The sequence below is a fragment of the Pimephales promelas genome, chromosome 10 (assembly GCF_988280905.1).
Source record: "Pimephales promelas chromosome 10, fPimPro1.hap1.1, whole genome shotgun sequence".
Classification (NCBI taxonomy): Eukaryota; Metazoa; Chordata; class Actinopteri; order Cypriniformes; family Leuciscidae; genus Pimephales; species Pimephales promelas.
Genome location: NC_142778.1, coordinates 36,953,337 through 36,972,571, shown reverse-complemented (window position 1 = coordinate 36,972,571; position 19,235 = coordinate 36,953,337). Strand labels below are relative to the sequence as shown.

At 38.2% G+C, this 19,235-nt stretch overlaps 1 protein-coding gene across 1 annotated transcript in view; it reads right to left on the bottom strand.

The window, feature by feature from the left end:
* Positions 1 to 8,762: 8,762 nt before the first annotated feature.
* The window catches only part of hcn4 (hyperpolarization activated cyclic nucleotide-gated potassium channel 4), a 98,109-nt gene continuing 87,636 nt past the window's right edge, over positions 8,763 to 19,235 (bottom strand). Inside the window, exons 7-8 of the mRNA XM_039684298.2 lie at positions 15,269 to 15,433; positions 8,763 to 11,830 (exon numbers count right to left, since the gene is read on the bottom strand). Coding sequence (XP_039540232.2) covers positions 10,440 to 11,830; positions 15,269 to 15,433 — 1,556 coding nt within the window. The 3' untranslated portion in view covers positions 8,763 to 10,439. The remainder of the gene's footprint in view (positions 11,831 to 15,268; positions 15,434 to 19,235) is intronic.

Genomic DNA, 19,235 nt, shown 5'->3' with positions numbered 1-19,235 from the left:
TTTTGAGGGATAAGTGTTTGAGGGATATTTGTCCTGGCGGTGCACTGGGAAAATTTTGCTTTCATAACATGTTATATTTCAGACTTTCCGGAGTGATAACAACAAGACAAATCCAAAATCAAACAAGAGTATTGAACCTTCTTTCTCCAATGTTCAGCAAATGCACACAAACTACTAGCGCATATTCAATTAGGACGCATAATGCCTAATTTGCATATTTAAACAACACTTCACAAAGACACTGGTCTTAATGCACTGCGATTAATCCACATCAATCCCAGTTCATTTATTCCAGTAATGTAACTTAAAAGGTGAAAGTAATATAGATGAGATATTTCAAGCCTTTATTTGTTATAATTGTGATTTATGAAAACCTTTTCACAATATTCTAATTTTGAATTTGGGGTTTTCATAAGCTTTAAGCCATAATCATCACAATTATAACAAATAAAGGCTTGAAATATCTCACTTTGCATGTCTATATTAGTTTCACCTTTTAAGTTGAATTACTGAAATAAATTAACTTTTGCACAATATTCTCCTTTTTCGAGTTTCACCTGTATGCTGATGTCTGTTAGCTCAAATGTTTGCCATATTCACCTTGTGTCAGATTTTATGGAGATGTTCCTAAATATTTTAGAAATTATTTTAATAATAGAGTAAACGAGGTTCACAGGTCCTCCACTAGGGGTCGCTCAACCGATTTTGTACCCCCAGATTTAATAATGATCAGTTTTTTTATTTACGCTGGAACTACAGTTTTAAACAGGGGTTGAAAGTGTGGCTTATGTGCTAGTTGTAGTCATTATCATATCATAATTTATTTTTCTGTATAATATGGATGAATTTGTTGATCCCAATGGAAATAAGTTGTTGGGCTTCTTAATTGTGTCATCCCTGACTATTAATCTATTTTTAATGTATGACTCAGAGTACTGTTCCATATATTCTATATTTAAGTGGTCAAATAAAATGAACTTTTGACTTTGACGTTGCTTTCCATCTTTAACGATGTGCATGATGTCATCAAGGAGGCGAAAATACTGAAAAGTGACGGAAACATGCTCGTCTTTCTGTCGGGATGTTGTGAAGCGTCACAGACACAGTTTCGGTTTTCATCCACTATGACTAGGGTTGGTAATGAGATACTTGTTATAAAATAAAATCTTATCGATTGCTTTGTGAGCATTTCAATGTGATTTTAAACCATTCAAGCATGAGACGACTTTTCTATGGAAGTTTGTTTCCGCCACTGAATAAAAAAAATAAATAATTATTGCGACTTTTAATCTCACAATTGCGAGAAATAAAGTCAGACTTGTGAGAAATAAAGTTGCAATTGTGAGAAAAAGTCACAATTCTGAGAAATTAAATGTGGCAATTCTGAGAAATAAAGTCACAATTGTGAGAAATAAAGTCAAAATTACGAGATATGAAGTCAGAATTGAGAGAAATAAGGTCACAATTGTGAGATATAAAGTGACAATTCCGAGAAATAAAATTGCAATTCTGAGACAAAAAAGTCGCAATTCTGAGAAATAGTCACAAATGTGAGAAATAAAGTCGCAATTGCGAGATATAAAGTCGCAATTTTGAGAAAACAAGTCGCAATTATGAGATATAGTAACAATTCTGAACAATAAGGTCACAATTGCGAGAAATAGTCGCAATTCTGAGAAATAAAGTCGCAATTGCGAGATTAGAAGTCGCATATCTGAGAAATAAAGTTGCAATTGCGAGATTTAAAGTCGCAATTCTGAGAAATAAAGTTGCAATTGCGAGATATAAAGTTGCAATTGTGAGAAATAAAGTCGCAATAGCGAGATATCAAGTCGCAATTCTGAGAAATAAAGTTGCAATTGCGAGATTTCTGTTCCGCATATTGCAATTGCGAGTTGCAATTGCGAGATTTAAAGTCGCAATTCTGAGAAATAAATTTGCCAATTGCGAGATATAAAGTCACAATTCTGAGAAATAAAGTCGCAATTGCGAGATATCAAGTCGCAATTCTGAGAAATAAAGTTGCAATTGCGAGATTTCTGTTCCGCATATTGCAATTGCGAGTTGCAATTGCGAGATTTAAAGTCGCAATTCTGAGAAATAAATTTGCAATTGCGAGATATAAAGTCACAATTCTGAGAAATAAAGTCGCAATTGCGAGATTTAAAGTCGCAATTCTGAGAAATAAATTTGCAATTGCGAGATATAAAGTCACAATTCTGAGAAATAAAGTCGCAATTGCGAGATATAAAGTCAATTCTGAGAAATAAAGTTGCAATTGCGAGATTTAAAGTCGCAATTCTGAGAAATAAATTTGCAATTGCGAGATATAAAGTCGCAATTCTGAGAAATAAAGTTGCAATTGCGAGATTTAAAGTCGCATATCTGAGAGATAAAGTTGCAATTGCGAGATTTAAAGTTGCAATTCTGAGAAATAAAGTCGCAATTGCGAGATATAAAGTTGCAATTGTGAGAAATAAAGTCGCAATAGCGAGATATCAAGTCGCAATTCTGAGAAATAAAGTTGCAATTGCGAGATTTAAAGTCGCAATTCTGAGAAATAAAGTTGCAATTGCGAGATAAAAAGTCGCAATTCTGAGAAATAAAATTGCAATTGCGAGAAATAGTCGCAATTCTGAGAAATAAAGTCGCAATTGCAAGATTTGAAGTCACAATTCTGAGAAATAAAGTTGCAATTGCGAGATATAAAGTCGCAATTCTGAGAAATAAAGTTGCAATTGCGAGATTTAAAGTCACAATTCTGAGAAATAAAGTTGCAATTGCGAGATATAAAGTCGCAATTCTGAGAAATAAAATTGCAATTGCGAGAAATAGTCGCAAATCTGAGAAATAAAGTTGCAATTGCGAGATTTAAAGTCGCAATTCTGAGAAATAAAGTCGCAATTGCAAGATTTAAAGTCGTAATTCTGAGAAATAAAGTTGCAATTGCGAGATATAAAGTCGCAATTCTGAGAAATAAAGTTGCAATTGCGAGATTTAAAGTCACAATTCTGAGAAATAAAGTTGCAATTGCGAGATATAAAGTCGCAATTCTGAGAAATAAAGTTGCAATTGCGAGATTTAAAGTCGCAATTCTGAGAAATAAATTTGCAATTGCGAGATATAAAGTCAATTCTGAGAAATAAAGTCGCAATTGCGAGATATAAAGTCACAATTCTGAGAAATAAAGTTGCAATTGCGAGATATAAAGTCGCAATTCTGAGAAATAAAGTTGCAATTGCGAGATTTAAAGTCGCATATCTGAGAGATAAAGTTGCAATTGCGAGATTTAAAGTTGCAATTCTGAGAAATAAAGTCGCAATTGCGAGATATAAAGTTGCAATTGTGAGAAATAAAGTCGCAATAGCGAAATATCAAGTCGCAATTCTGAGAAATAAAGTTGCAATTGCGAGATTTAAAGTCGCAATTCTGAGAAATAAAGTTGCAATTGCGAGATAAAAAGTCGCAATTCTGAGAAATAAAATTGCAATTGCGAGAAATAGTCGCAATTCTGAGAAATAAAGTCGCAATTGCCAGATTTGAAGTCACAATTCTGAGAAATAAAGTTGCAATTGCGAGATATAAAGTCGCAATTCTGAGAAATAAAGTTGCAATTGCGAGATTTAAAGTCACAATTCTGAGAAATAAAGTTGCAATTGCGAGATATAAAGTCGCAATTCTGAGAAATAAAATTGCAATTGCGAGAAATAGTCGCAAATCTGAGAAATAAAGTTGCAATTGCGAGATTTAAAGTCGCAATTCTGAGAAATAAAGTCGCAATTGCAAGATTTAAAGTCGTAATTCTGAGAAATAAAGTTGCAATTGCGAGATTTAAAGTCGCAATTCTGAGAAATAAAGTTGCAATTGCGAGATATAAAGTCGCAATTCTGAGAAATAAAGTCGCAATTGCGAGATTTAAAGTCGTAATTCTGAGAAATAAAGTCGCAATTGTGAGATAAAAAGTCGCAATTACCTTTTTTAATTTTCATTCTGTGGCGGAAACAAGCTTCCATAGTTTTCAGTGCTGAACGTATCAGTGTATTAGATCAGTGTATCTCTTAAAGCGACAGCACTAATATTCCTGCCGTCTCTATAATAAAACAAATCACTCTTCTCCTGACGTGCATTAATTTCCATAAAACCCTACATCAAACGGATCATGTACTTTGACATTACACCTAGCAAGCAATCGACGTCATTTCACCGCCTAGGTCACCAAAGACCCGATACAGTCCGGCTATGAGTAACACACGTCTAGCCAAAATAACCTTGAATTTGATTAGTTATCGTTTTTGCTAAAACACCTTGTGAGATGAATGATGTTCCATCACGTAAGCAAAGTCAACAGAGATTACAAGGGGTTTGGTTTCATTTCTTTGACATGTTGCATAGCACGTGACGGGTTAGACGTCTATAAAATGTTTAAGCCTAGACGTCTGGATGGCTATTAGACGTCTTTTAAACGCCAAATTGCTTGCTGGGTAATGTCAAAAGTCAGCGCCTGAGGCCTTATCACGCACGGCCAAACCTGATTCGAGCTCTCGCAGGGACACGCTGAACATCACACAGGGTTCTGGTTATATGTGTGCGTTAAGGACACCTGTGACCCGTGTCAGTTTAAATCCCGCCTGTCTGACACACGTCCCGTCACAGCGGCTCTGAGAAAACACACATCTGGAAGCATGAATTAGAGATGATAGTGCCAGTCAAAGCACGCTCCATCATCTCGTTGAGCTCGGTGAGTGTGAAATCTGATCCTCAATCACTGCCATTGATTTCATCACCATCTGCAGAGCCGTTCCTCAGGCAAAGGCGTAAGATTAGTCGTCAGGATTGGGAACGTTCCCAACCCGAATTATAATTGTGCTCTGAACACTGGCACTGAAGCGTCACATGTTTCCAGATGGATCGACTTCAAGCGTCTCATCATGTGTGTGGGGCACTCGTTAAAAATGAGTTTCCCAATTGCCTTTACAACACAATAATTCATAAAATCGGGGTTATTTTAACCCAAATTTGGATCAAATATGGACAGACCCAAATGTTGGGTTAAAAATATTTAACCAAATGGCTGAGTTTGTCCATATTTGACCCAAAGATGGGTTAAAACAACCCAGCATTTTTAGAGTGTGGGAAAGTGATTCATAAAATTCGACAAAAGAAATAGCCATAAATATCGTCGATCAACTCTCATTCATTGTATGTGAATAATCTCCTTAAGTGAAATCATCACTAACATTTAAACGTTTGGTGCAAGTTTTTTTTATATATTTTTTTATGTAAAATAATACTTTTATTCAGCAAGGATGCATTACAATGATCAAAAGTGACATTTATAATGTCTATTTCAAATGAATTCTGTTCTTTTTAACTTTCTATTCATCAAAATTGATCAGTTTCCACTAAAATATGAAGCAGCACGACTGTTTTCAACACTGATAATAATTATAAACGTTTCTTGATCATCAGATCATCATATTATAGTGATGGAGTAATGATGCTGATCACAGGAATAAATTACACTTTACAATATATGAAGAGTTCAGATGCAAAAGCCTCTAAGTGCCATTTGAAATTTTCTTCTTTAATGATGATTTTTATCAAGCTTGTATATTTAAGTTCAGTGATTTCACTTAAATGGCAATGATAATTACCTATTAATTGTTATTTAAGTGAAATTATTGAAATTAAATATACAAGCTTGATAAAAAAATCATCATTAAAGAAGAAAATTTCAAATGGCATTTAGAGGCTTTTGCATCTGAACTCTTCATATATTAACATAGAAAACAGCTATTTTAATCGTAATAATATTTCACAGTTTAACTGTATTTTTGATCAAATTAATGCAGCCTTGGTGAGCAGAAAAGATTTCGTCCAAAAACATTAAATATTCATCATACAAACCCCAAACGTTTAAACGATGTATGAAATGTTTCACAATTAAGACCCAATCTTCGTGAATCTGAACATCATACGTCGTCAGTTAATTAAAGCAACGAAGCACACAGTTGCATTTACAAAACAGCTAACGATGTCTGATCCCAGCTGTCAATCTGAATTCGAGTCATTCGCCATGTTTCCATCGACACGTTTTTATACGAATTAAGTGATATCGAATGAAAAATGCCTTATGGAAACAGTAAAATTCGATGAAATTTCATGAAAATCGACTCAAATGAAATACCTTCGGTCTCATCGGATTTTATCTTGATCGATATACGGCTAATATATAGCGAGGCGGTTGTTATAGCGAGCGTCTCATACATTATCCCATTCATATGTCGCAATCAGCTGGCACATAAGCATCATTAGGCTTCAACTTGTGAAATATTGATCATTTGTTGGTAGATGGCGCGATCCATTTTGTTTGCTTGAATGTTGTTCGATTCAGTGCGAGAATAAATGGAAACACCTTAAAATGTCTCAAATCAATCCGATATACCAATTTGATCGCAAAACAGCATGTGACGTCATTACGTACAGGTTTTTATTCGCTTTAACGCCGTTGGATGGAAACACACTTTCACCAGCTTTATCCGCATGAGTTTTATAACCGAATCTCAGATAATTCGATTGACAAGTGGATGGAAACATGGCTAGTGATTCTGAATCAAAAGTCTGATTCTGTGACAGCATCTCTGCTCTGGATTTAATGCAATGCTTCAGACATCACCCAGGTTTCGTCTCTCTCTCTCTAATCAGTCACTCTTTCGCCCTGATTCCTTCACTTTCTACTTCCCATCAAGCCTACAAGGTTCGACTCCCTGCGGTTGTCTTTGTGTTGTGATTTATTTATGTAACTGTCACAATAAAAACTCCACAATCAATATTTTACCCCCTCCGGAAACTAGCGAGAGCCCTGAGAAAACAATCACAAGACGCGGGGAACAAACGAAACGCCTCATCGCGGCGAGCGGCCCCCGGGGGTCCCGGTGCCTGCCATCAGCACACATCTCCTCAATACATCAGTGTCTCGTTGCATTTGTGCTTCCCTTTCTCCCTCGTCTCGTATCTCGAAAAGTTCAGTTTTCACGACGCATGAACTTTCCTCAGGTCAGAGGCTCTCAGGTCTGTGTGTGTGTGTGTAAATGCTGTCCCTGGGTTCACTTTGAGACACACTGAGGGTGAGAAAGAACAGGGAAAAAAATGTCAAACTTGCCTTTAGAAGTAACACAAAGAGCCCCTATCATAGACCGGTGGCGCGACGCAAGTGCGTTTTGCTAGTTTCAGCCTGACGCAATTTTCATTTTTACGTTCTGCGCTGCGTTGTTTAAAGGGGGGGTTGACTGCGATTTCACTTTTTTCATTTTAAATAGTGTGTAATGTTGCTGTTGGTGCATGAACAGTAGGGCTGGGTAATAAATATCGATTTCTCGATATTAATCGATTCTCATTTTTACGAACCGATATCGATTCTTAAATCTCAAGAATCGATTAGTCATCCTGTTGTTTCATTTGAATGAATGAGACATTGTATCGCGGCTGCGCGCATCCAACAAATTGCAATAATCTTTGTCCTTTGTTACTATTGATATGAAACAAAGTCTCAATTTTCAAATTATGTCCATTTTCTTTAGAAATTCAAAAACATAAATAGTGTTTTGCCGCTGTGGCGTGAGATTGCTCTGGAGAAGCAGCAGCGCTGATCTCTCTTCCGGCTTAATAATACCAGTTACAGCGCCAAATAAACATGAATGAGCATCTGAAAGTGTGTTAAAAGATAGAGGACAACTTATCGAAATCCGTATCATGTCACATTGATTCGCTCAATCTGCGTTTCAACCGTAGAAAGACGCCAATTAAACAGCTTGTAATCAATGTCATGTATCGTCATATTTACCTCAGAAAACGCACATAAACTCGTTAGTCCACACTCGTTAGTGTTCTTCAATATTTAATGCATAGTTGAATAAATCTGGCAAGTTTTTATGACAGCCACCATTTAAATGTTTATATTTCATATAATCTTCTTATTATAAAAATAAATAAAAGTGTAATTTAAGTGTTTGTATAGCTACAAAACAGTTCATTATTACCTTCATATTAGGCTAATGAAGCCTATAGGCTACAACTAGACTATATATATAGACCATAGTTTACAGCATTTAAGAGATTGGATTCCCTTGAGAAAAATTGCCATTTATTGTAACTGATATCCAAAATAATCGATATTGAATCGAATCGTAATCGAAATCGAATCGAATTGCAAGCTTGTGAATCGAAATCGAATCGAATTGTGAAATTTGTCTCAATACCCAGCCCTAATGAACAGTACCTGCAAAGCTGCAGCGCTAAAAGTTCAGTGTAAGCAGAGATATCGTCTTTTAAAAATCAGGAAGTATATTGCCTACAAAAACGAGTTCAACACCGGATTCTGTTACTGAAACATGAAGCAGTTCTAACTTTAAAACCAGAGGCAGCAGTTTTTGGGCCACAACCTGTAAGTAGCCCAGATAGCAAACTGACATTGAATCAACGTGGAAATATGACATCGAAACAACGTTGATCTGACATTGTTTTGCTCATCGAATTAACGTTGAACCAACGTCAGACGCGTCATTCTTTCAAAACTAACGGAAAATCAACTTGAAATCAACGCGTTGTTTCAACGTTATGAAAGCAAACCAATTTTCGATTTCATTTAGCTTTGAAGAATGCCGCGTCTGACGTTGGTTCAACGTTAATTCGATGAGCAAATCAACGTTGTTTCAATGTCATGAGAGACCTCGTTTCCACGTTGATTCAATGTCAGTTTGCTATCTGGGAGGCGAAGACTTAACCATTTTAAATGTATTTGCATGTATAATTCCAGACGTAGCCGTTGTGTTTTAGTTTTTTTCAAATGCCAGCGCTAGCTTTATTGCCACTAGGCTATTAGTAATGCTATTGTGTCTACGACAAACGCGTACAAACATGAATTTTGTATAAGTGCTAATGTTGTAAATGTATTTTTCATGTATATATGTTTTATGACGTTATTTTCGATTTGATCAAGAACGTAAACTGGCCACCGCTGTTTGAGTATGACATTAGTAGCCAGTCAGATGCTATTGTGTTAAACAAACGTGTATAAAGTTAATTATCATTCAGAAACGTTTATTAAGAGCCGTGTGTGGTGAGGTTCTGTTTGACTCGCTTCATCGCGGCTGATTCTTACTGCAGTTCGACGCATATTTACATCTGGACCGGAGCTCATGACGTGCCCGTAAAGGTAATGGGCGTTAACTTTCCGGACAACGTAAGCGACAGTTTAGCCAATCACAACACACCGGGCCAAACTAACCAATCTGAGCCCACGATGTGTTTCTGAGGGAGTGTTTTCATAGACTCAGGAAGTCAACCGCTCGTTCGAGGACAGAGGAGAGCGTGGCTGACAATAAACGTGACGTTTATGAAAAATAAGACTTTTAAAAAACGAAAAACCACGAATACATGTTATATTGCACCCCATAAACACAATCGTGCAAAGAAAAAAAGCAGTCAACCCAGCATTTAAATAGCAAATGCATTTGCGCCTATTGTTGCTATTTAATCCTGAAATAGACTAAGCCAAAGATACAGAAAAACAAACAAAATAACTTTTGAGCAGCTTTGCGACTAATGTTGTTGGCTTATTTTATGTACAAATAAGAAATGGCGCACGAAAATTTCTCCATTTCTTCTCTGTCGCAGTAAAAAGTCAAACTTGATTGCCACTTAGTAACACACACACTCACACATACACAGAGCAGGGCTACACTATCATATGATCCTGGAAGACACAAGTGAGTAGTAATTTAGTTGGATTAGTTGACACCCACTCAATGGGCTGAACAAAACAGAAATGCTACAGAGAACGTGGGCTAAAACAATTTTTGGTTTTCCTATATGTTCACCTCTCCACCTCAGAAAGTCCCAAACACTTGTAGAATGAATAAACAGGTACAATCCCCTAAACACAACCCCTTAGATTCAAGATCAGCAATATGTGATCCTCATTAGGGCGACTAAAAAGGTGTTTTGGATTAGACAAAAATCAGTTTTTATATGCAGGCGTGAGTGCATAGGTTCCTGCAAAAAAAGTCTTTCTTTCTGTCTGTCCATGTCAATAATAATAACAACCAAATTCCTTGTGGATCAATTTGGCGTAGGTATAAAATAACAAAATGTCCTTTAGGTCTCAATAGATGTAGCATTTCACACCCTCCTATAGATTGATTAACATATGTTTAAATATATAATTTCATATATATCTATATTCAATGAGAGGAAAACGGTAGATTAACAAAGCAAACAAAAGTGAACTCTAGAGCTCTAGGATTACTTGATAGATATTTAGATAGATATTTAAAAATGATTAAGATTAAACCACAGTGCCAATACAGAGATAACTAAAGAAAAGGTCAAACGCCACACAGAGGAAGAGCACTACTGAGTTAGGAGGGTGTGATTTAGCCTCACAAATTGGATGGGAGTTTCGAACGGAGCGGTTCTAGATCCGACAGGTGTCCATCGGAGGCACGCGGGAGAGAAAGTGCAGGTGACGTCCCTATAGAGTGAGCTTGGACTCGAGAGCTTGGAGAAGTCTGTACTGGGGAGGACATGTGCCCGGATACCGAGCTACAGGGTTTGGGAGTTAGCGTAGGCGATGAAAACGGGGATGAGCCCAAACCGGGATCCTGAGGGGAAAGTTGACCCGCTCCCTCTACGGAAAGTGACGGGTGGGAGCTGGAGAGTATGTTTAAATCCTCATAAAAGCGGCCTAGGGGAGAGTCAGTGCCTGAAAAGTGGTGCCCGGGGAGTTGGCCGGGACAGGAGGATTGTGGGAGAAGCAGGGACGTGTGGGAGCCGGCGGCACTGGAAGGGTTACTATAGTGGAAAGTTCTCCCAATTACGGGGCTTTGGATAGTCGGGCTTGGGGCCAAAGGGGTGTAGCAGGGAGAGGCGTTCGCTGAGCCGTACTGAGCGAGCGAGGCAAGCGCTGATTTTTCTAAGGGAAGGTACGTGGATAAAGCGGGTGGGATCTCGTGGGATGAACTCTCGAGGGCTTGGGAACGGTTGGAAGTAGGTGATCCGGGAGTTTGGAAGAGGTTCAATCCGGTGTAAGTCTTCCCGCCTCCGGAAGCAAACTGCAGGGAGCTTGTTTGAGAAGGTTTCGGTGGAGGTTGTCCAAGATTGGGAGCGTGAGTGAACAAGCCAAGAGGACTCGTGTTAAATCCACCGGTTTCAGTCGCTCGTTGGAGGCGTCCCGGTGGCGTACTGGGAGCAATGGTTTGCTTTTGCCTTGGCTGTGAATGAAGCTGTGCAGTGCTAGAAGTCAGAGACGATGTTGAAGTTGAAGGGTAGCTCGCAAACGGGAATGCCGACGCTTGTTGACTGGAACCAGTGGCGCCAGACAAAGGATGCATTCGAAGAAGAGGTGTGTCGGTTCCCGAGCGCATCTTTGATGGGGAACCGGATGGAGAGCCTCCAGTTGATCCAGGACCTCCTAAAATTGGTGCAACCGTCGGAAACCTCTTTATCTGGCTGAGCGGCTCGTTTCTCGATCCGATTACGGAAACGGGAGGTCGGAAGAGAGTTGCGGGTAGATGGGGGTGGTGGGTTAGTGCAATGGCGACTGAAGTGGTTGCAGCAGCAGCTTGAAGAGGCGCTTGGATCAGGGGAGCCCAGATCACGGGAGTAGGAGACGGAGGAGCAGGAGGCGAGGGACTTTGCATCAGCTCGGCACAGTGAGCCATGTCCCGGTCGTGCTGCACAATCTGCTGGATTATCTCACTTTCCTGGTAGTTCAAAGCTCCTGAACTCAAGTCGTGCTGGACCTTGTGCTGCAGAACCGAGTTCTTCTTCCCTGAAGGGGTGAAAGACAAAGTTTTTGATTTGAAGTCAGCAGAAAAACACATTTAATGGCAACATTGACAAAGAGTACCGTGGTATTTTCATTTTTTGGTTATAATAGCACAGTATTACCATGGTTATGTTTAGGGCTGCAACAACTAATCGATAAAATCGATTATAATCGATTATGAAAATCGTTGTCAACGAATGTCATTATCGATTAGTTGGTCTGATTACGTCACGGGGATTGTTTACATGCTACATGCGCTTCTTACATGCGCTTCTTACGTGCGCTTCATGAGGCACACACGCAGTCTCTCTCCCTCGCCGGTCTGTGCGCAACACGGACGGTTTGGAGCACATTATCTTCTGTCTCGCATGCGCATTCTTGATTCCGTGAGTTTGAACTAATTTGCGGGCATCAGGAAACCGCTATCAATATGCAGCATACACGAAAATCATTCACCTTTCGGCAAATTCGCCGTTTTGAAACCAAAATAGGTGACCTGCGTTAATCGTGTATACTTTATGAAGCCATACTGTAGTATAATGTGAGATAGAAATGTATATTTAAGTCATTAAATTCAAGTTAACGTAAGCTTTTCCCTCCACTGCGGCTGTCAGTCATTCTCTATGCGGTGTTCAAACAGCGCGTCGCGTTACAACAGTTAACATGATGAAACTCTTTCCAAGATGATTCAATGTTATTATTATAATTGATCCGTAGATAAAGGTCTATGGTTTCGTAATATAATGACTATCTTGCTAGACTTTTATTGCTGTAACTTAATCACTTTCTACTGAGTGTCTGTTAGATCACAACACTAGAGTAGACTCGGCGCACTATAATTGTTCTTCACGTGCACAGTAGCCTAACTGAAATTTAAAACTGTTAAAAGAAAAGGCTGAATAAACTATTGCAAAGATACTGTATAATACACAGTCAATATTGCTTCCTTACTAAACAGCTGTGCATCTGATTTTTACGATGTTTTTCATGAATGTATAACAACAATACAAAGAGCAATGTGTAACGTTTTACCAGAGATAGTGCTACACTTATTGTCTCTTATTTTTTCCCCACTAAGGAATGTTTTTTTCACTAAATGTTCAGATTTTATAAAATTATTGTGCACTTGTGATTTTTCTAGGCTAAGTTTTTCTGAGTTATCCACTAATCTAGTTTACAATAGCATTTTTGTCATAGGTTATAGTCATATATATTTTTTTTATTTGTTGTTTTTCTATATAATGAAGTTGTCTGTATTAAGAAGATTGTTTAACACACAAAAGAGTGTGGTTTTTAGGGTTTTAGGGTTTTATTTAGTTATAATAAACAAAAAAATGAAATAATTTTTTTATCCGATTAATCGATTAATCGAATAAATAATCATCCGATTAATCGATTATCAAAATAATCGTTAGTTGCAGCCCTAGTTATGTTACATATATATATATATATATATATATAATTATGAATGTTAATTAAAAAAACTGTAGCCGCAATTGCACTCTTCATTCAAATGGATCATGTCTTTTTTATTGACACCCACCAAAAATGATATTATACATCCTCAGGTTACACCTTGAATATGAAATCAAAAACATGAAATTGTTCGATCTGTCCACCGTTTCAACAGCCCTTTGATTGGTCTCACACATCAGCGCTGCTGTCCGGCTCGCCTCAGGACGACTCCGAGAGCTATCAGGACGCGGGCCGAACGGAAATACCTCAGTATGCAGGAGTCAGATCGCTGCGGTGTTCGACCGCTCCTCACGACAGGCCCAGATAACAGCGAGTACAGAGAGAGCGAGACGTGACCTCTGCCTTAATGATATAAACGGGAGAGCAAGGGCACTTTGCTATGTTTGGTAATGATGACACACTATCACTCACTCTCACACGGGCCGGCAGGAGCCGAGCTCGACACAAGACACTTTTGATCTTCTGGCTAAACAATAATAGAGGAAGAAAACATAAATGTGCACTTGATTTAGTTCACTGCTAAACTTAACTTCTGAATTTAGATCGGTTGTTAGAATCTCAATAAATTCTGTCTTGGAAATGATAAAAACGAAAAAAAAAAACCGAAAAAACAAAAAACAAATATTTATTTAAATTATGTTAATAATAATGTTAATTTTATTTTTTATACATTTTAATAATTTTGTGATAATTTAATTATATATTCTTTTTTTTCTCACTCTTATTTTTATTTTTTAGTCAACACAAAGCATGGTTATCTCAGTTTCGAGTATTAATTATATATTCTTAATACATTATAATTAATTAAATTATTGATTAATATATAATTCACACACACACACACACACTTAATAAATTATAATTATAATTAATAAAATCACTGATTAATATATAATAGATACACTAACACATGCTCACACACACACACACACACACACACATGGACTGACATACACTCACTCACCTAATAAATTATAATTAATTAAATCATTGATTAATGCCATAATGCAGACTGTCTGAAACAACTCGTGATAATAATTCAATATTCTTATTTTCTTCATATTAATCTGCTCTGAAAGGACGCCGGGGTGCTAAACTTCTAATTGGATTGGAGTTCAGGCCGTTTTCTGATAGGAAGAGGAGCGCTCGAACAGTTCTTCACCGCAGGGACACACTCAACCTGTGTGAACCGCGACTCGACACAACACAGATGCAGATCTCTTTAATCTGTAGTTAATTAGTGATGTCCATGAGCGACTGTGAACAGAGTCCTGCTACAAAAACATTTACAATACATAAGAAGCACATCATACACTTAGTATTTTTGTCTAAAACAGGCAAAATGATCTGCCAATGGGGTAAGAAAAATAAAAATCTTGTTTTCCATTTGAATTTTTTTGCACAATAATTTTTTTTCTTATCCCAAAGGCAGAAAATTTAGATTTTTTATTCATTTTTTTATTATTATCAGAAAACAAGATATAATTTCTTACGTCATTTTACTTGTGTAGCAAATGTTTCTTGATTTATGAGTTTTTAGATATTTAGACTGGAAACGAGACAGAAACACTGAGTAAGAAAAGCGTTTTCTCACTGTGTGAATAACTCTGCTAAGAGAGCAGTGTGTGTATGAGTGTGTGTTGTTTTTCTCGCTGTCGGTGCTGGATGTGGATGTTCACAGTGACAGATAAGAGCTACTAGGGAAAATACAGTGTGTGTGTGTGTGTGTGGCGTAAACAGCAGCGAGACTCACTGACTCAATAAGGCAGAAACCAGAGACGCTGACAGAGAAATTACACTCCGTTCTGAGACATTAAACACAAGAGGGAGTGAGAGCTCAGTTTAGCTTCAGTTACACACACAACTGTGTGTGTATTTATGTGTGGTGTGTCTGTTTATGTGTGTGTGTGAGCCAGTATGTGTGTGAGTGTGCGAGTGTGTGAGTAACCATTTTCTGTGTCTTACCAATGCGGTCCAGGCGGTCCAGGGCGACAGTCTCGAACGCTCTCCTCATCATGGGATACTCCTCCAGGACCTCGTTGAAGTTATCCACCGACAGCGAGTAGAGGCGACAGTACGTGTCGGACCGGACGCTAGCCGTGCGTCTGCCGCGGGTCAGGAGACAGATCTCTGCACAAGAGAGGAGAGAAACACACCCATCAACACATGCTATGATGAATCACACAGGGAATAAAACCAGAGAACAAAACCAGTGAACAAAAACCAGCAAACAAAAACCAGTGAACAAAACCAGTGAACAGTGAACAAAACCAGTGAACAAAACCAGAGAACAAAACCAGCGAAAAAAACCAGAGAACAAAACCAGTGAACAAAAACCAGTGAACAAAACCAGTGAACAGTGAACAAAACCAGTGAACAAAACCAGAGAACAAAACCAGCGAAAAAAAACAGAGAACAAAACCAGTGAACAAAAACCAGTGAACAAAACCAGTGAACAAAAAACAGTGAACAAAACCAGCGAACAAAACCAGTGAACAAAACCAGTGAACAAAACCAGAGAACAAAACCAGAGAACAAAACCAGAGAACAAAAACCAGCGAACAAAAACCAGTGAACAAAACCAGTGAACAAAAACCAGTGAACAAAACCAGTGAACAAAACCAGAGAACAAAACCAGTGAACAAAACCAGAGAACAAAAACCAGCGAACAAAAACCAGTGAACAAAACCAGAGAACAAAAACCAGTGAACAAAACCAGAGAACAAAACCAGTGAACAAAACCAGTAAACAAAACCAGCGAAAAAAACCAGTGAACAAAACCAGTGAACAAAACCAGCGAACAAAACCAGCGAACAAAACCAGTGAACAAAACCAGAGAACAAAACCAGAGAACAAAACCAGTTAGCAAAACCAGTGAACAAAAACCATGAACAAAACCAGTGAACAAATCCAGTGAACAAAACCAGTGAACAAAACCAGTGAACAAAACCAGCGAACAAAACCAGCGAACAAAACCAGAGAACAAATCCAGTGAACAAAACCAGAGAACAAAACCAGTGAACAAAACCAGAGTACAAAACCAGAGAACAAAACCAGTAAACAAAAACCGTGAACAAAAACCAGTGAACAAAACCAGAGAACAAAACCAGCGAACAAAACCAGTGAACAAAAAACAGTGAACAAAAACCAGTGAACAAAACCAGAGAACAAAACCAGCGAACAAAACCAGAGAACAAAACCAGTGAACAAAACCAGAGAACAAAACCAGTAAACAAAAACCGTGAACAAAAACCAGTGAACAAAACCAGAGAACAAAACCAGCGAACAAAACCAGTGAACAAAACCAGAGAACAAATCCAGTGAACAAAACCAGTGAACAAAACCAGTGAACAAAACCAGAGTACAAAACCAGAGAACAAAACCAGTAAACAAAAACCGTGAACAAAAACCAGTGAACAAAACCAGAGTACAAAACCAGAGAACAAAACCAGTAAACAAAAACCGTGAACAAAAACCAGTGAACAAAACCAGAGAACAAAACCAGCGAACAAAACCAGTGAACAAAAAACAGTGAACAAAAACCAGTGAACAAAACCAGAGAACAAAACCAGCGAACAAAACCAGAGAACAAAACCAGTGAACAAAACCAGAGAACAAAACCAGTAAACAAAAACCGTGAACAAAAACCAGTGAACAAAACCAGAGAAAAAAACCAGCGAACAAAACCAGTGAACAAAAACCAGTGAACAAAACCAGAGAACAAAACCAGCGAACAAAACCAGCGAACAAAAACCAGTGAACAAAACCAGAGAACAAAACCAGTGAACAAAACCAGTGAACAAAACCAGAGAACAAAACCAGTGAACAAAACCAGAGAACAAAACCAGTGAACAAAACCAGAGAACAAAACCAGTGAACAAAACCAGTGAACAAATCCAGTGAACAAAACCAGTGAACAAAACCAGTGAACAAAACCAGCGAACAAAACCAGCGAACAAAACCAGAGAACAAATCCAGTGAACAAAACCAGAGAACAAAACCAGTGAACAAAACCAGAGTACAAAACCAGAGAACAAAACCAGTAAACAAAAACCGTGAACAAAAACCAGTGAACAAAACCAGAGAACAAAACCAGTGAACAAAACCAGTGAACAAAACCAGTGAACAAAACCAGTGAACAAAACCAGAGAACAAAACCAGTGAACAAAACCAGTGAACAAAACCAGAGAACAAAACCAGTGAACAAAACCAGAGAACAAAACCAGAGAACAAAACCAGCGAACAAAAACCAGTGAACAAAACCAGTGAACAAAACCAGAGAACAAAACCAGTGAACAAAACCAGCGAACAAAACCAGTGAACAAAACCAGAGAACAAAACCAGTAAACAACAACCGTGAACAAAAACCAGTGAACAAAACCAGAGAACAAAACCAGCGAACAAAACCAGTAAACAAAAACCAGTGAACAAAACCAGAGAACAAAACCAGCGAACAAAACCAGTGAACAAAAACCAGTGAACAAAACCAGTGAACAAAACCAGAGAACAAAACCAGTAAACAAAAACCGTGAACAAAAACCAGTGAACAAAACCAGAGAACAAAACCAGTGAACAAAACCAGTAAACAAAACCAGCGAAAAAAACCAGTGAACAAAACCAGTGAACAAAACCAGTGAACAAAACCAGCGAACAAAACCAGTGAACAAAACCAGAGAACAAAACCAGAGAACAAAACCAGTTAGCAAAACCAGTGAACAAAAACCATGAACAAAACCAGTGAACAAATCCAGTGAACAAAACCAGTGAACAAAACCAGTGAACAAAACCAGCGAACAAAACCAGCGAACAAAACCAGAGAACAAATCCAGTGAACAAAACCAGAGAACAAAACCAGTGAACAAAACCAGAGTACAAAACCAGAGAACAAAACCAGTAAACAAAAACCGTGAACAAAAACCAGTGAACAAAACCAGAGAACAAAACCAGCGAACAAAACCAGTGAACAAAAAACAGTGAACAAAAACCAGTGAACAAAACCAGAGAACAAAACCAGCGAACAAAACCAGAGAACAAAACCAGTGAACAAAACCAGAGAACAAAACCAGTAAACAAAAACCGTGAACAAAAACCAGTGAACAAAACCAGAGAACAAAACCAGCGAACAAAACCAGTGAACAAAAACCAGTGAACAAAACCAGAGAACAAAACCAGCGAACAAAACCAGTGAACAAAAACCAGCGAACAAAACCAGAGAACAAATCCAGTGAACAAAACCAGAGAACAAAACCAGTGAACAAAACCAGAGTACAAAACCAGAGAACAAAACCAGTAAACAAAAACCGTGAACAAAAACCAGTGAACAAAACCAGAGAACAAAACCAGCGAACAAAACCAGTGAACAAAAAACAGTGAACAAAACCAGTGAACAAAACCAGAGAACAAAACCAGCGAACAAAACCAGTGAACAAAAAACAGTGAACAAAACCAGTGAACAAAACCAGTGAACAAAACCAGAGAACAAAACCAGAGAACAAAACCAGTTAGCAAAACCAGTGAACAAAAAATAGTGAACAAAACCAGTGAAAAAAAAACAGAGAACAAAACCAGTTAGCAAAACCAGTGAACAAAAAATAGTGAACAAAACCAGTGAAAAAAAACCAGAGAACAAGACCAGTCAACGAAACCAGTGAGGAAAACCAGTGAACTGTTGTGTAATCCACAGGCGAGGCACTAACTGCCACACGTCACGCGGATCAGGAGAATCACTCGCTTTTATCGGGGTTCAGAACTGGAAACACTGACGACCAGGCCTCTCTCACACACACTCATCCACTACCCACAATCCCCTCTGCCTCTTAAGTGCCAAACATCAATAACAGGGACGGGGGAACAAATCAATTTACTGACGCCTTGCGATTCTTTTCATGCACGATTCTGGAACGACTCACAGAAAGTCAATAGTGAGAGTTTT